Genomic DNA, 13,628 nt, shown 5'->3' on the forward strand with positions numbered 1-13,628 from the left:
CTCTCCACCCCATCAGTGCAGGACTTCACCTGTGAGAGCTCCTTATACCTGCAGAGAATGGGGGCGGGCTCAGAGGGCGCCAGATTTCTGTCACAAAGTCAACCAGGGTTATATCTGCCTTCCCAGTGGGCTGCTCCTTTAGACCAGCAGGGGTCTGCGGCCTCAGGGACCCTGGACTGCCCACAGAAGTCACAGGGAAGCTATGTCAAAGTGAGGCTCCTTCATTGTCCACCCTGACCTGACTCTGCATAATTGCAGATGTAGACATTAACTCAGCACAGCAGGTACCCTTTGACTGAAAAGGATGTATGTATGTACCTCATTACTCTCATTGCAGCTAATCTGCACTTGTTGGCCAAATTAGGATCCAGATTTTGGGGTAAGACTTTAAGAAATCAGCTTGTCTTCTTAGCATTTATGCAGCACTCCCAGCAATAAAAATAGATGGAGTACTCCATGTTTTGCGGCTGTCTACAACGCTCATGTCCTGTAGATGTTTTAGCTCTGGATGTAGCTTAGCTTGCTAATATTAGTTCAGCTCCAACTCATTACTTATGATCCCAGTTTTAAGATGCATGTCAAATAAAAATTCTGACAACTGTCATCATGGGATGGACGCACGTGACATTGTACTGAATTCTTCTGTATTTGTGGCTGTTTAGAAGACTAGTGAGAATGCCAGCAGATCGTGTCTCTTCTATATTGTGTCCCTGCTCTTAGCCAGCTCTTCCTGTAGATCGTAGTCATGACAAATAATATAGATGCCATTATGTGACAAATGATTTTCCCAATTATGCAAATGAAGCATCCTTATTGCTCAGCCAGCGAGCCATCGTGCTCATCGTGCTCATCACGTGTTACGCATAATAAGTCTCTAGTGTTTACAGAAAATAAATGCATTTGCCCAAGTCCTACCCCCAAGTCAGGATATTAGCATCGCTAGGGATGGGCCCTGGAAGGTCCATCTGATAGAGCTCCCCAGGGGATCCTGTTGCACAGCCCGGATTGACAGCTGTTGAGATGGTGTGGGAGAAGAGATGGGGTTGGCTGAGAAGTGGATGGGAGCAGCCTGGAGGCCCCCTTGTAGAGACCTCGGAGGTCTGGGCAGGAGTCAGGGGTTTGGCCAACAATGGCTAGAAAATTTGGCCAGCCCCAGGTTCACGGGTATGAACAGAGGGACCAGTAAGGTGGGTTTCACATTTTTATTCAGAGTCAGGGCAGGAGTAGTCCCCATGGCAACCTTTTGCCTCTGTTCTTGCAGCCTTGATGCTGGTGATTGTCGGGAACTGAAGGCTGGGCTGTGATCTGAGCAGGGCAGAGTCCCTCTGCTTCTGAGGCAGGAGGCTGGCATAGTCCCTCACAGAAAGGCCCATGGGGGAACTGCTGGGTTCTCAGCATGGTGGGCCCAGGAGATTGGAGACCTATTTACTCTCAGGGGGAGCAGAACGGGGGTGGGGGGAAGAGTGACCTCCTCGGGCTGTCCTTTCCACCTCATGCCTACACTGTGACATCAGAAGGTCTACTCATACAGAGCAATCTGGGGCATCACCTCAAAGACTGACCTGCTACACTTTCCCCATAGTTGGCTGCAGCCTGAGACAGACTGCCCCAGGCTCCCCAAGGACACTGTCACTTGCGATGGGCCCAGAGAAGCACCTGTCTATGAGAAAGGCCTTCCTTTGCTGCCTGACTCATCAAGTACAAGTGTCTCCACTCTGTTGCTCTGTGAGCTAAATGAGGTGGGGTCATATTTTAGAAATATTAACCTATCCTCTTCCCACTGGACAGCAGAGCTGCAGTGTCCATTGCCACAGGGGAGGGATGATATAGCAAAAACCTGGTCTTGGGTTTGGAATTTCAAAAGCCTGGCCCCTCAAGATAGGTGGTGACAAGAACGCAAGACACATAGAGTGGGTTTGGAAGAGGCATGCTGGGTTAGACAAAAGGCCCCACTGGTAAAGATGCCATAGATTGATGGGGGCTGGGGAAGCAAAGAAACTGTGGACATTTCTAGGGTCCCTGAGATGGGAGCTGTGTCTGAAGGGACGAGGGGATGTGACAAATATCCCAGGAAACTTTGGAGATGACAAGGGTGGAAGAGCCCTGAGCCCCATGTTTCCAGGATAGAGCCTGAAAAACACCCCAGCAAAATGCAGAGTACAGCAGACCACCTGCTGTCCGTCTGAGCAGATGGGCTTGCAAGTGCCCCACAGAGCTTTTTGAAGTGCAGCCGGGTCCAGGTCTAGGAGCTAGAATGTCCTCATGCCCCAGAAGCAGGCAGGCTCAAGGAGGCTCCGTGGTAGGGAGTGAGGGAGCACCTAGCAGGTGCCAGGCCCAACAGTGACCAACCCAGTGACAACCAGATAGGAATGGGAAGGTTTTAGCAGGTGCTGGCATGCATGGATGTTGATGACTGAGGAATACAGTCTTACACTACTTAATGCTTTCCCCCCTCACCGAATTTAACCCCAGGAAAAGGTGAGGGATGCACCCCAAATTGACTGCAATTAATTTCTACCATCTGGCGAAAATGGGGTTCATAATACAAATTCCATTCAGTGTTAGAAAAATAAAGTTATTTTCTTGCATATTAGAGTTTGTGGACTGAGCTGTATTTACTATGTAATTAATTCATGTCTTCTTTAGGGTTTTGTTATAAAATAAAAGGTGAAAAAAGAAATTTCAGCGAACTAACACTCTATGCACGAAAGAAATGCCAGTCAGTTGTAGTGTTTGTCGATCACAGATTTTCCCTCATGTCTTTGAATTCAGAAAGCACAGGGGTCTTGCCACAAGTTCGGGCCAAATGGCTAGCATTTTCTGAGTGACATTTCTACAATTTAAGGTCATGGGTTGTTCTTTTTGTTTTTGTTTTCTCCTCGGTTCACCCTCAGTGATCCAAACCCAGCGGTCACCGGGGAAACTGAGAACCTGGTTGGCTGGTGCTCAGGATGAGAACGGGAGGGAGGACCCCACTCGACAGGCTCTACATGAATCTACTGCTCCGTGGCGACCGCCAGCAGCCCTGAAATGACAATGCTGGGAGGAGGGGGAGGGCAGTGGCACGGTTGTGGGGAACCATCTCGGTGGTTGCAGAGGAACAGCTGGGACTCCCAGGTAGTCCAGAAGCTGAGGACCAACCCCAGCAGCTGAGGGCTTGCTGCCCCCCTGGGGCCAACCACACCCCAGGTGGAGGGAAGGTTTGGCGTGGGTGGGCATGGAGCAGCTGGCCCTGGGATAATAGTCCCAGTGCCTCTGGTTCAGAGACCTCCAGGCTTGACTCAGCCGTTAGTTTCATCATCCCATGGTGCACTGGGCATTCCTGAGGGCTCCTGGGAGTATAGGCAGGGCAGGGGCAATTAGGGAGGGCTGGAGAAGCCTGTGGGAAAAGAGAAGGGAAGACAGTGACTACATGGGGGGGAGGTTGCCTTTCCAATCGAGGACCCTCGTCCCGCCATCCAGTGCCAAGCAGGTGGAACCTGCGCGAGCCCCTAGCAAGCATGCTACCAGCAAAGAGTCTGAGATCATGTCAACTTTACTGAGACGAGTCATTAAGAGAGAAGCTCCCTCCTTTGGGCCGAAGTTCTTACTGAGCATGGACATTCCATTCAACAAAGGTTTAGTAACTTGCTTCCTTCCAGTGGAATTCTGAGCAGGAGGGTAATGATTGTGAGAGGGCAGGTAAGTCTCCCCAGAGCACCTGAAAGCACATCACTGCCCTTGCCTTCACCCCAGGCCCTCTTAGGAGGACCCCCAAGACCTCGGCTGACACCGGGACAAAGCGGTGAATCCTGACACTTGTGGTTTACATCAGGCTGTTCAGCAATGAACTGGGCCACTTCTGTCCTCGGGGTACCCCAGGCTGAGATCTGTGAGCCCAGAAAGATCTATGGACTGGTGCTGAGGCCGATGCCCCCGGGCAGAGCCTACCTGAACCAGAGCCAAACCAGCAAATGGGGGTGGGGGAGGATGAAGGCCCAGTCCCCTGGCTCCCATCGTTGGCTTCAGCGTGTGAGACGTGGCCTGGGAGGGAGGACTCAGATATTCTTAGGCACCGAGGGCATCGATGCCAGCAGGGCTGAGCACCAGGGCCTGAAGGATGTCGGAGAGTGACACCACACCCAGGAGATGCTGAGTCTCATCCACAAGCACCAGCCGGTGTACCTGTGGGTCCGCAGAGGGTCCGTGAGGGGTCGGAGCTCTGCAGCTATGGCAGCCAGCAAGGTTGGCACCAAGAATCAGGGGCAACAACGGAACATAACGGGGGAGCAAGAGAGTGTCCCCTAGAGACCAGTTAGGGGTGGCTCTGGCCACTCTGGGTGATCAGCTGTCTGTGGCCCTTAGCACGAGGGTCCCAGGGGCAGGAACAGCTGCAGACCAGGGTGGACACCGAGAGCTGGAAATGGCCATGAAATGGGAGGAGAGGGCAGGTGCCGGGTGTACAGGGACAGCTGGAGCTGCTCATGAGGTTGGGGCCATACGTATTGGGGGTGCGCATGAGGAGGCAGGAGGTACCTGCTCCCGGGCAATCCGGTCGATGACTTCCCCCAGGCTCTCGTGAGGCTGGCAGGAGAGGACTCCCTCCAGGCACAGTGTCCTCTGCTTCAGTGCTTCTCCCACACTAATGTCTAGATGGTTGTAGGTTTGCTGGGCAGCCAGGTGCTGGGGCAGGGAGGGAAAGGCCACGTTAGTCACCCCCTTAACCAGGCTCCAGACCCACAGACACTGCCCACTACACATCCCTAAAGGTCCTTCTGGTCCACAGAAGCCCCTCCACCGATTCTTACACCCACAGCCTCCCGGCGGCACCCTCAGTTCCCCACTCCCGCAGACACTTACAATCACATCAAAGCGAGAATAGAGGCCCACGACCTGTCCTACGGGGGTAGGGGTGGGGGTGGCGAGAGAGAAAGGGAAGAGGTTCACATCAGAGCCACGATGCTGTGCAAGATGGGGCGGGCTTTCAGAATGATCTACTGGGCATCCCCCCATCCCTCCCCGGGCTACCGGCTTTAAAATGAGGCACCAGGCTGCCACCACCTGAACCCACAGATCACACAGTCACACACAAGGAGACGGCCTGACATGTCTCCTGGTGTGATGCAATGTGAGTACAGAGTGTCACCTCTGAAATATCCTCGCCTCAAATGGACAGCCTGAACCTAACCAAGCCTTTAGATCTAATTTCCAGTTTATGGGAGACCTGGGAATAGAGGAACAACGCTGAGGTCACCTGTAGAAAGCAGAGACGAATCTGGAGGTGGGACGTTCCATAGGGCAACCAACCCATTATACTGTCATGAAAATTAAGTGAAGGGAGAACTGTTCTAGATTAAAAGAGACTTCAGACAAAAGAAGCAAATGCAAAGCATGGACCTTAATTGGATCCTGGTTTGTACAAATCAACTGTGAAAAAGATACTCTTGGGGAAGGTGAGCAAATAAGAATGAGGATCGGATCTTAGATAATATTAATAAATTATTCAGAATTTCGTTAGGTGATATAGGAAATATACTGATTTTAAGAGACATAGGCTGAAGGGGTAAGGGGTAAATTACATGATCTCTGTAATTTAAATTATGTCAGCAAAAAAAAAGGGGAGAAAAACTGGTTATGGAAATATGTTAACAGTAGTCAATCCAGGTAATGGATATGTGGAATCACTACATTTTTTCCTATCATTTTCATACGTTTGAAATTTTTCATAATAAAAAATAAAACATGTTTTGATATCTAGCTTGATGACAGCAGTTTTAACTTTGAAATGGTTTATAGCCATGATTCAACCAAAAAAATGTAGTCCCTCTAACCCCTATTCAGAGCAAGAAAAGGGGAGATCTGGCTGGATCCCATGGCCCATTTTAGGAGGAATTAACATTAAAACCTCATCTTCTGTTTCCTCTCACCATGCACATTTTGTTGCACATATTCCTTTCAAATCATCCCTTGAAGTCAGAGGATGAGTGTTGTTAAGATTCCCAACTCACAAATGAGGAAACTGAGGCACAGAGAGGCTAAGTAATGGATCCGAGACCCAAAGCAGCCCCCACTCCACCCTGGGTCCTGAACTGATGCCCACAGACCCCTGCCTGCCACCACCGCACCCCAGCCAGCCCCACGCCTGGCGCAGGTACCAGTTTCATTGACCACGGGCAGCGCAGACACGCGGCGGTCCACAAAGATGTCCAGCGCCATCAGGATGGGCGCTGTGTCCAGCACCACGGCCAAGTCCCGGAATGTCCCAATGCCCAGATCTTGGATGGTGCGAGAGAGGAAGGAGGGCTGGGGCAGCAGGGTGCCCTGGGTGGGTTAGGGACAGGTGGGGATCAGGGGGGCCCAGGGCTCCCAGCCGCTCCCTCCCCAATCCGTTGGGCCAAGGACTTCTCAGCCCCTCAGGGCACCCCGAGGCTGCGCCCAGGCTCACGAAGATGTGCAGGAACTTGAGCAGCCGCTTGTGTGTGAGGATGTGGAGCACTGCGCCTGAGACCGGGTCCAGGACTGGCAGACGGTGGATCCGGTTCTTGATGAGGGCGTAGACAGCTTCAAACAGGCTGCAGAAGTGGGAGCAGTGGGCCTGGGGAGCTACACCCCCACCCCAGCCCCTGCAAAAGGAGGACAGGGCGTCCAGGCTGCCTGAGCCCTGCAGGATAAGCCCCTGAGTTCAGACCTGGGAGGTGTGGAAGGGGTTGCTCGGGCGGAAGGTGCCGCTAGATGGCTGGGGACACTTACCTGCTATTGGGAGAAATGGAGACCAGAGGCTTGAAGCAGCCTTGCAGGTAGATCTCTGTAGGCAAACCAGGGTCCGGCTCAGGGAGGCGGCTGCCCGGCCTGTCTTCCTCCCTCGGGCCCCTGGGCTCCCTCTTGCCCTTCCCCCTTTCCCTCCAGGTTATCTCCACCCCTGCCAGGCCCTCGGGCCCCCCGGCTCACCCACACACCTCAGCCTCTGCCAGGCCCCTGATCCTCCAGCCCGAGGCTCACCCACACACCCTCAGCCCCTTCCAGGTCCCTCCGCCAGCTCACCTCTCCAGGTCTCAATCGTATGCTGTTCAATCTCATAGATCTGGACCTAGACACCGAAGGCAGATATGGGCGCCTTGGGCACCAGGCTCCCTGAGCTGCCCTCCGCCCTCGCCCAGATGGGAGCCCCCAGGACCCCCAGCCGACTCCTCACCAGCGGGGACCTGTAATAGCGGTGCAGCACCAAAATGAAATCCGTGATGGTCAGCATCCCTGCGGGGGATGGGGAAGGAGGGGGGGCTTGTGGTGAGAGGCAGGTTGAAGGGTCAGACCCCCTTCCCGCTCCGCCAGAGGCCGAGGACTGAGACAGCTGTGGGAACCGTGGAAATAGGGGAGCAAGGCAGCCCCTCCCATGCCTGAGAAATGGGGTCACCCCTTTTAGGCTTCCCCTGCAATCCCTCCCCGCCCACCTTCCGGTCTCCTAATTTCTTTCTCTCGCTCCCTCTCTTCCTATCTAGCACCTAGGACACAGGACCCGGGGGAGCAGAGCTGGAGGGGTCAGCTGGTCACACCCACTCCACGCACAGGGTCTCCCACCCGGCGCCACAGGGTCACACTGTCCCCGGGCCAGGCCCTAGAGCGGCTCAGCCCAAGGGTCTGCGCGAGCCCTCGGTGGGTCACAGCTCGGCCCCAGAATCCCCTCGAAAGCTCTCCTCTTTCCCTTCCCGACCACCTCTGCCTCCCAGCCCCTGCTCACCCACGAAGCTCTGCTTCTTGCTGTCCCACAGGGGTGCCGCCCGGATGCCGTTGGCCACGAGCGCAAAGAAGGCCTTCTTGATCTGAGGGCCAGAGAGGTGAGGGGTGAGTCTCCCACTGCCCCCCGGGGGTACCCTGTCCCCACCAGGGCCCTTCCGCGGGGCTTCTCCCAGGATCTCCCCTACGTGAGCTCGACTGCCTTTCCCAGGCCACGGCGGACACTAGACACCATCCTGGTCAGGCACACTGACTTAGAGGTGACGCTGCTGGTGGCTGGTGCAGGTGACGCTGCGGTGACCCCTTCACCGGCAGCCACGTGTGGGCAGCGTTTCCACTCGGAAGTCGTAGGTGTACAGTCAGGCACAGTAGAGCTTTTGCTGACCTCAGTTCTAGAGGTGTGCTTATTTACAGAACACTTTGAAAAACTTTTCTCTAAATAAATTTGACACTGACTCGTGTGGCCTCATCCTAAGTGGTAGCATCCACACTGCTTGTACCTGTTCTGGTTGTGTCTTCCTAATGCATGTTAAAATAAATGCAGAACTACTCAAATAAATATATTTGTTCATGTACCACCAGAATTAAATAGTGTACTGTGGATGGCTCATAGGCTATGCTTCTGGAAACAGGGCCCTGCTCTGTGTGATGCTAAGCACGGAATCAGGCGTTGCATAGCTTAGCCTAATGGAAGAGCAGAGACTAGAGCTCATTCTAATTTTCTGTTATTGAGACCTCCCTGCTGTCTGGCCTAAGCCACCCTGCAATGTCTTCCGCATACTTGGGGTTTGCAAAGTGCTCCCATGTATCCTGGATGGTCCCAGGAGTCCTCTAGAGCTTGTAGGGAAAAGCAGGCATTTCCGTTCCCATTTTATTTAATTTTTTCATTACGCACTTATTTTCTACTAATCTCTCCACCCAACGTGGGACTCGAACTCATGACCCCAAGATCAAGAGTTGCATGCCCTTCCAACTAAACTAGCCAGGCGCACCCCCATCCTTATTTTAGAGATGAGAGAGGTATAGTGACTAACCCAAGATCCTATAGATACTAAATGGCAGAGCTAGGATGACAGGGAGAGAAGCCCTCCCCAGCACTGGTCTCCATGGTGCTAGGAAGGAGTTCTGGAAGGGGACTTGCAGGGTGCCCAGCGGGGTGTCCTGGAGGGTGTGAGTGGTGGCTGCAGCCCCGTGAGGATGGAGGTGGGGCAGCACCATGGCCTCACCTCCAGCGTGATGTCGAAGATGACCAGCTTGGAGCTGGTTGCCATGGCATCGTAGCAGGTGTGCTCCTGCATGAAGTGCATGTAGACTTGGGCCCCCGGCTTCTGCAGCTCGTCGTCCCAGCCCAGCCTGGGTAACAGGGCCCGCGGGGAGGGGCACAGGGTAGGCCTCTCTTCCACCAGGCCGAGCTCGTACCCCCAGTCTGCTGTGACTGGGAACTCTATATCCAGCTCCAGATCATCTGGACTGGAGCCTACGGCTGAGGCTGCATGGTTCAGGGGGGAGATGTCCCACTCTGTCGGTGGGGTGCCCACCCTGGCCAGGGGGGCAGCTTGCGACAAGTGTGTGGCCTTGGGGAATGTGGCCTCCAGCCCGGTGCACTCAGCAGGCGGCCTGGCCTGGGGATCTGTTGGAGGGGAGAGGACAATAAGTCCATCTTCCAGAGTGCTTTCTCATCTGCTGGCTCGGGTCATCCTCACAGCAGGCTTGGGAAGCCTGGATGCTATGGCCCCATTTTGCAGGTGAGAACGCTGAGTCTCAGAGCCACACAAGATAGTGGCTCTGTCCTGAGTTGGCCATGCCAGGCCCCTGGCTCTGCCGTGCAGTTGACGTTTCCCATATGGACAGACTGGGGCTACAAGATGAGGCTTGGGTCCATCTCTATGAAGGGATCAGAGCAGAGCCCTGGGTCCCAGGCTCTGGGATGTCCCACTGCCCCCGCTCCCAACTCTCCGGAACTGGCCTTGGCCTCACCTTCCTCCAGACCCTGCAGCTCCCCTTCCTTCACCACCTCCTGCCTCGTCCATCTCGAGGACTTGGCCCCCTGTTTCCCATGGCTTCTTTCTGAGCCAGTGGTCATGGCTGGTGATGGCCATGAAGTGCTCTCTCCTTGTTCTAGGAAGCTCATCTCTGGAAGGGGGAATGGGGCCTGTTTGGTTAATAGGGAGTAACACAACGAAATCAATGAAAATGTCATTAATAATAACATTTAATATTTGCAAGCTTCCCAAGAGTTTTTCTCCTCCATATTTCTCACTCCTAGCAATCTTATAAGGGAGACATTATCATCATTCTTATTTTATGAAAAAGAGACCTGAGATCAGAGATGTTAAGCGGTTTGCCACAATTCACACAGTGAGTAAGTGATAAAGTCAGAACCAGGGTCAGAGTCTTCAGACTCTATATCCCTCCCCTCCCCGCCTCCCCCTCCTCCCCGCACCCCCGCAACTTCTTCTGATAGAAAAGAGTGATGAAGGGAAAAGGAAAAGACACAGGAGCAAAAAAAGGAAAAGGAGGGAGAGAGAGACAAAAGATGGGCTATCAGAGCCAAGGAGATGACGGTCCCAAAGAGGGGGGACAAAGGAAGTGGGAGAAGAGGCACTTCCTTCCCCTGAGGAGGAAGCAGCTGCACTTACCTTGATGCTCGGGTCCCCCTAGGCTGCTCCAGGATGGGTTCTGTGGGGAGGAGAATGGTCTGGAGGGGTGGGGGAAGTGCCCTACCTTCCCGAACCACAGGTAGGTCCTCTCCCCGGCAGGCCTGCGTGTGCATGCACCCACCCCCGCAAGCACCCCCCCTTACACAAACACTTATACACTCAGGAAAACACACATCCAACCATTCCCAGACACACACAGGACCACATAGGTTGCTTACACGAAGAATACACGTACACACAGACACCCACATGCTCACACACACACACACACACACAGAAGATCCAGGCCACACATGCACACACACACACTCACACACATTCACACAGTGTGCTGTGCTCGCAATCCCCTGGCCTCGGCTGCCCCAGCTCCCGTCCCCGGGGACCCCTATACCCGGCGCAGTGTGTGCTCCATGCGGCCAACCCGGACCAACGGAGAGCAAGTGCGCAACACTGGCCGGGTGGCACTATTCTGGGCCCGGCCCTTGGCACCCTGCCCTCCCCGGATCGGTTTCTCTCTGATTGGGTGTCAGGCAGCGGGAGGGAGGGCTCTGCAGGCTCAGCTGCTCCCACCCAGAGCCTGGGGCAGGGTGGGGAGGGAAGGGGGGCGCCTGGAATCTTGAGACCTGGCCTTGGGCTCCCTCCTGGGTCTTCAAGGACGAGCTTGAAGGGCTTTGCCATGGGGGAGGTGGCTTGGAGCACTGTAGGGGCACCGGTGGGAGGTGGGCTTTCAGAGTCCTGGGCTCCTGCTCATCTTTATCAGGTGCCAAAGGAGGGGAAATGGAGGCGAGTTGAGCTCAACTTTCTTCCTTGTACAAACTTCAGTCGTAGGTGGTGCTGGAGTCAGAGGGGGCAAGTGGGAGCCAGCTGGGAGGCTAGAGGCTGAGGGGTTTGTGGGTGGTCCCAGAAAAACGGCCACTGTGTGTCCAGATGTCCCCATTCGAATCCCAGGAGCCCATCCCTTCCTCTGCTGGAAGTTGGGGTGGGATGAGTTAGGAAGGTGGGGAGCTAGGAGACTCACCATGAACTCACCATGAAGGTGTGTGGTGGGCTTGAGGGCCCAGGATGAGAGCCATCTGTTTCTACCAGTGATCTGGAGGTGGGTCCCAGGGTGTGGGAGCCCCGGTCCCAACATCCTCTCTGCGTGCTGTTCCTACATATCCTGGTGCCAACAGGATCCCAGCCCAGCTCTGGTGGCTGCCCACCCCCCTTCCTTGGCATTCCTGGGGCCTGAGTCAGTATCCAAATCGGGAATGCTGACCCAGCTGCTCTAGCTCCCCTCTCTCTGCCCCCCCCTTCCTCCTTCCAGCCTCTCCCATCCCAGTCTCTGACCCTGGAGTGGACACTCGGTAATGAATTACTGGATTTCTTGCTGAATGTACGGAACATATTTCTAATCACCTCGCAAGGCCCCTGTACTGCCTACAGGGAGGAGGAGGAGAACAGATCAGGGACTTGGCCCTTCCCCGTGTGTGTCTTGAGTAGCACCGGGGGTGGGTGCAGCTCTCTTGCAGGATTCCTGTGGCCTGCTCCCGTCTCGTCCCAGATGGTGGAATGTCCAAGGCACAGCCGATGGGACACCTTGGCTGGTGGAAGCGTCAAGTGGATCATCCTTGGACAGGCCCATCTGCTATGCGATGGACCTAGAAAGCCTCTACGCACCTTAAGCTCTGGGCCCACCTTCACAACCGAGCCAGATAGAGAACAGTTGACACCATTGCCTTCTCCATCTTCGCCCTGGGGCCTGTTCCACCTCCAGGGCCAGTGGGAGGGGTTCTTCTCTAAGAAAGCCTTCCCCAATAGCATCACTTCCACTGCACTAGTCTCCTTCTAGTGCAGGCTCAAGGTACATAGAGTTGGCATTTAGATGACTATGCACATGTGAACGTCCTCTATCTCCAAGGAAACAGTGGCCACCTTGATGACCAAAGTGTGTTGGCTGGATGTGACAGAAACCCTGTTTGACGGTCAGATGGACCTGATTAAAATTCATGTTCTGCCGTTTGTTTGCCATAAGACCTTAAAAAGCATTGCTTGTATTCCCTGAGCCTGTTTCTACCAATGTAAAATGAGGATAAAAACATTCTGTGGCAGACTGCCAGTTGCCTCCTATTTTTCTCTTCTCTTCTTCTTTTAGTAGGAGAATTACTTGAATGTTAGCTGGAGTGGCTGCCCTTAATAAAGACTCAGATTCCCAATCTTCCTTGCAGCTAAATGAGACCTTGTGGGGCACCTGGGTGGCTCAGTGGTTTGAGCATCTGCCTTTGGCTCAGGGTGTGATCCTGGGGTCCTGGGATCGAGTCTTGTATTGGGCTCCCCGCAGAGAGCTTGCTTCTCCCTCTGCCTATGTCTCTAATGAATAAATAAATAAAATCTAAAAGAATAAAGTGATAAGTTTTTAAAAAAGAGGCCTTGTGATGAATTTTTGCAAAAGTGAGGTGAGTAGAAGGGATGTGAGCAACTTCCAGGTCAGGCCTTCAAAGAAAGAGGCCTGGGTTCCCTCCTTCTTCCTTTTCCCCCTCTGCATGCTGGAATGCTAATATGACGGCCGGAGCTAGAGCCGCTATCCTGTACCCAAATTGGAAGATGCTTGTTAAGGGTTTCAAAGTCACCCTACCAGCCTTAGACTGTTTATAGACTATTATGTGAGAGAGAAATAAATGTTCTGTTTAAGTCATTCTTAAGTTGAGTCTTTGGTACAGCGACCAGACATGCATCCTAATGAACACAGAATTGGTATCTGTAAGTAGCACTGCTCTGAAAGTCTAAACCAAGCGACATTGGTTTAGAGATTGGGCAGCAGATGGCAAAGCAAAGCACTGTAAGCTGGTGAGGTGGTGACCATTGTTATATTCCAGCAAAACATGCGGCGTGATAGTCATCTATGATGCTTTGAAAGGTAAATCTTAACAGAGCCTGTTAAGTCACAGAAACTGGATGGAAACAGACTGGTGGCGTGCGTCGGGTGTTGCTTGCTGCGGCGACTAGCAAAGACCTACGGGAGAGGTGCACTCAGGCTGGTTGTAAGAGTGACTTGGAAGAGGCAGCCTCAGCCAGGTTGTACCTGTAGTTCCAAACCTTTCTCCAGCACACTCCGTTCAGCAACAGTGGGAGCTGGCTCAGTGGGCAGGATAAAGGAGGCTCCCTTCGCAGCCAAGCATATTTTTTCAGATGGCCTCAAGATAGCCACCAGCAGTCTGAGAGAGAATAGAAAGTACACCACGTCCAGAGAGTATCGGGCACAGGAATTATGTCTCCATG

The 13,628-nt window shown here is 53.7% G+C and overlaps 1 protein-coding gene across 15 annotated transcripts; it reads right to left on the reverse strand.

The window, feature by feature from the left end:
• Nucleotides 1-1,188: 1,188 nt before the first annotated feature.
• PRKAG3 (protein kinase AMP-activated non-catalytic subunit gamma 3) lies at nucleotides 1,189-11,558 on the reverse strand. 15 transcript variants are annotated; one of them, XR_004812618.2, is made up of 15 exons: nucleotides 11,400-11,534; nucleotides 10,994-11,121; nucleotides 10,350-10,389; nucleotides 9,688-9,843; nucleotides 8,937-9,340; nucleotides 7,715-7,796; nucleotides 7,172-7,230; nucleotides 7,021-7,066; nucleotides 6,730-6,784; nucleotides 6,425-6,551; nucleotides 6,135-6,300; nucleotides 4,840-4,877; nucleotides 4,516-4,662; nucleotides 3,931-4,164; nucleotides 1,189-3,379 (listed from the first exon to the last, which is right to left on the reverse strand). XR_004812618.2 is itself a non-coding variant. In XM_049106799.1 (14 exons), exons 4-14 carry the CDS (start codon nucleotides 9,839-9,841, stop codon nucleotides 4,048-4,050), a joined length of 1,395 nt encoding a protein of 464 aa, XP_048962756.1. In that variant the 5' UTR covers nucleotides 9,842-9,843; nucleotides 10,350-10,389; nucleotides 10,994-11,204; nucleotides 11,400-11,538; the 3' UTR covers nucleotides 1,189-4,047. The 15 variants fall into 15 exon arrangements, 7 of the variants coding, with proteins under 7 accessions (XP_048962756.1, XP_048962753.1, XP_048962757.1 ...); XR_003134668.3 differs by lacking the exon at nucleotides 10,994-11,121 and having other exon boundaries at nucleotides 11,389-11,558; XR_004812621.2 differs by lacking the exons at nucleotides 10,994-11,121; nucleotides 11,400-11,534 and adding an exon at nucleotides 10,762-10,873.
• Nucleotides 11,559-13,628: the final 2,070 nt, after the last annotated feature.

The sequence above is a fragment of the Canis lupus genome, chromosome 37 (assembly GCF_003254725.2).
Source record: "Canis lupus dingo isolate Sandy chromosome 37, ASM325472v2, whole genome shotgun sequence".
Taxonomy (NCBI): Eukaryota; Metazoa; Chordata; class Mammalia; order Carnivora; family Canidae; genus Canis; species Canis lupus.

Bases quoted from the DNA above. Each gene is read 5' to 3' on its own strand.
- PRKAG3 (XM_049106796.1), bottom strand. From the start codon at position 11,502: ATGTTGGGACCGGGGCTCCCACACCCTGGGACCCACCTCCAGATCACT. The intron at 7,231-7,714 runs GTGAGCAGGGGC...CATCCCCCGCAG, and splicing joins CAAGAAGCAGAGCTTCGTGG to GGATGCTGACCATCACGGAT. The intron at 4,878-6,134 runs GTACCTGCGCCA...CTACCCCCGTAG, and splicing joins GCCCGTGGTCAATGAAACTG to GACAGGTCGTGGGCCTCTAT.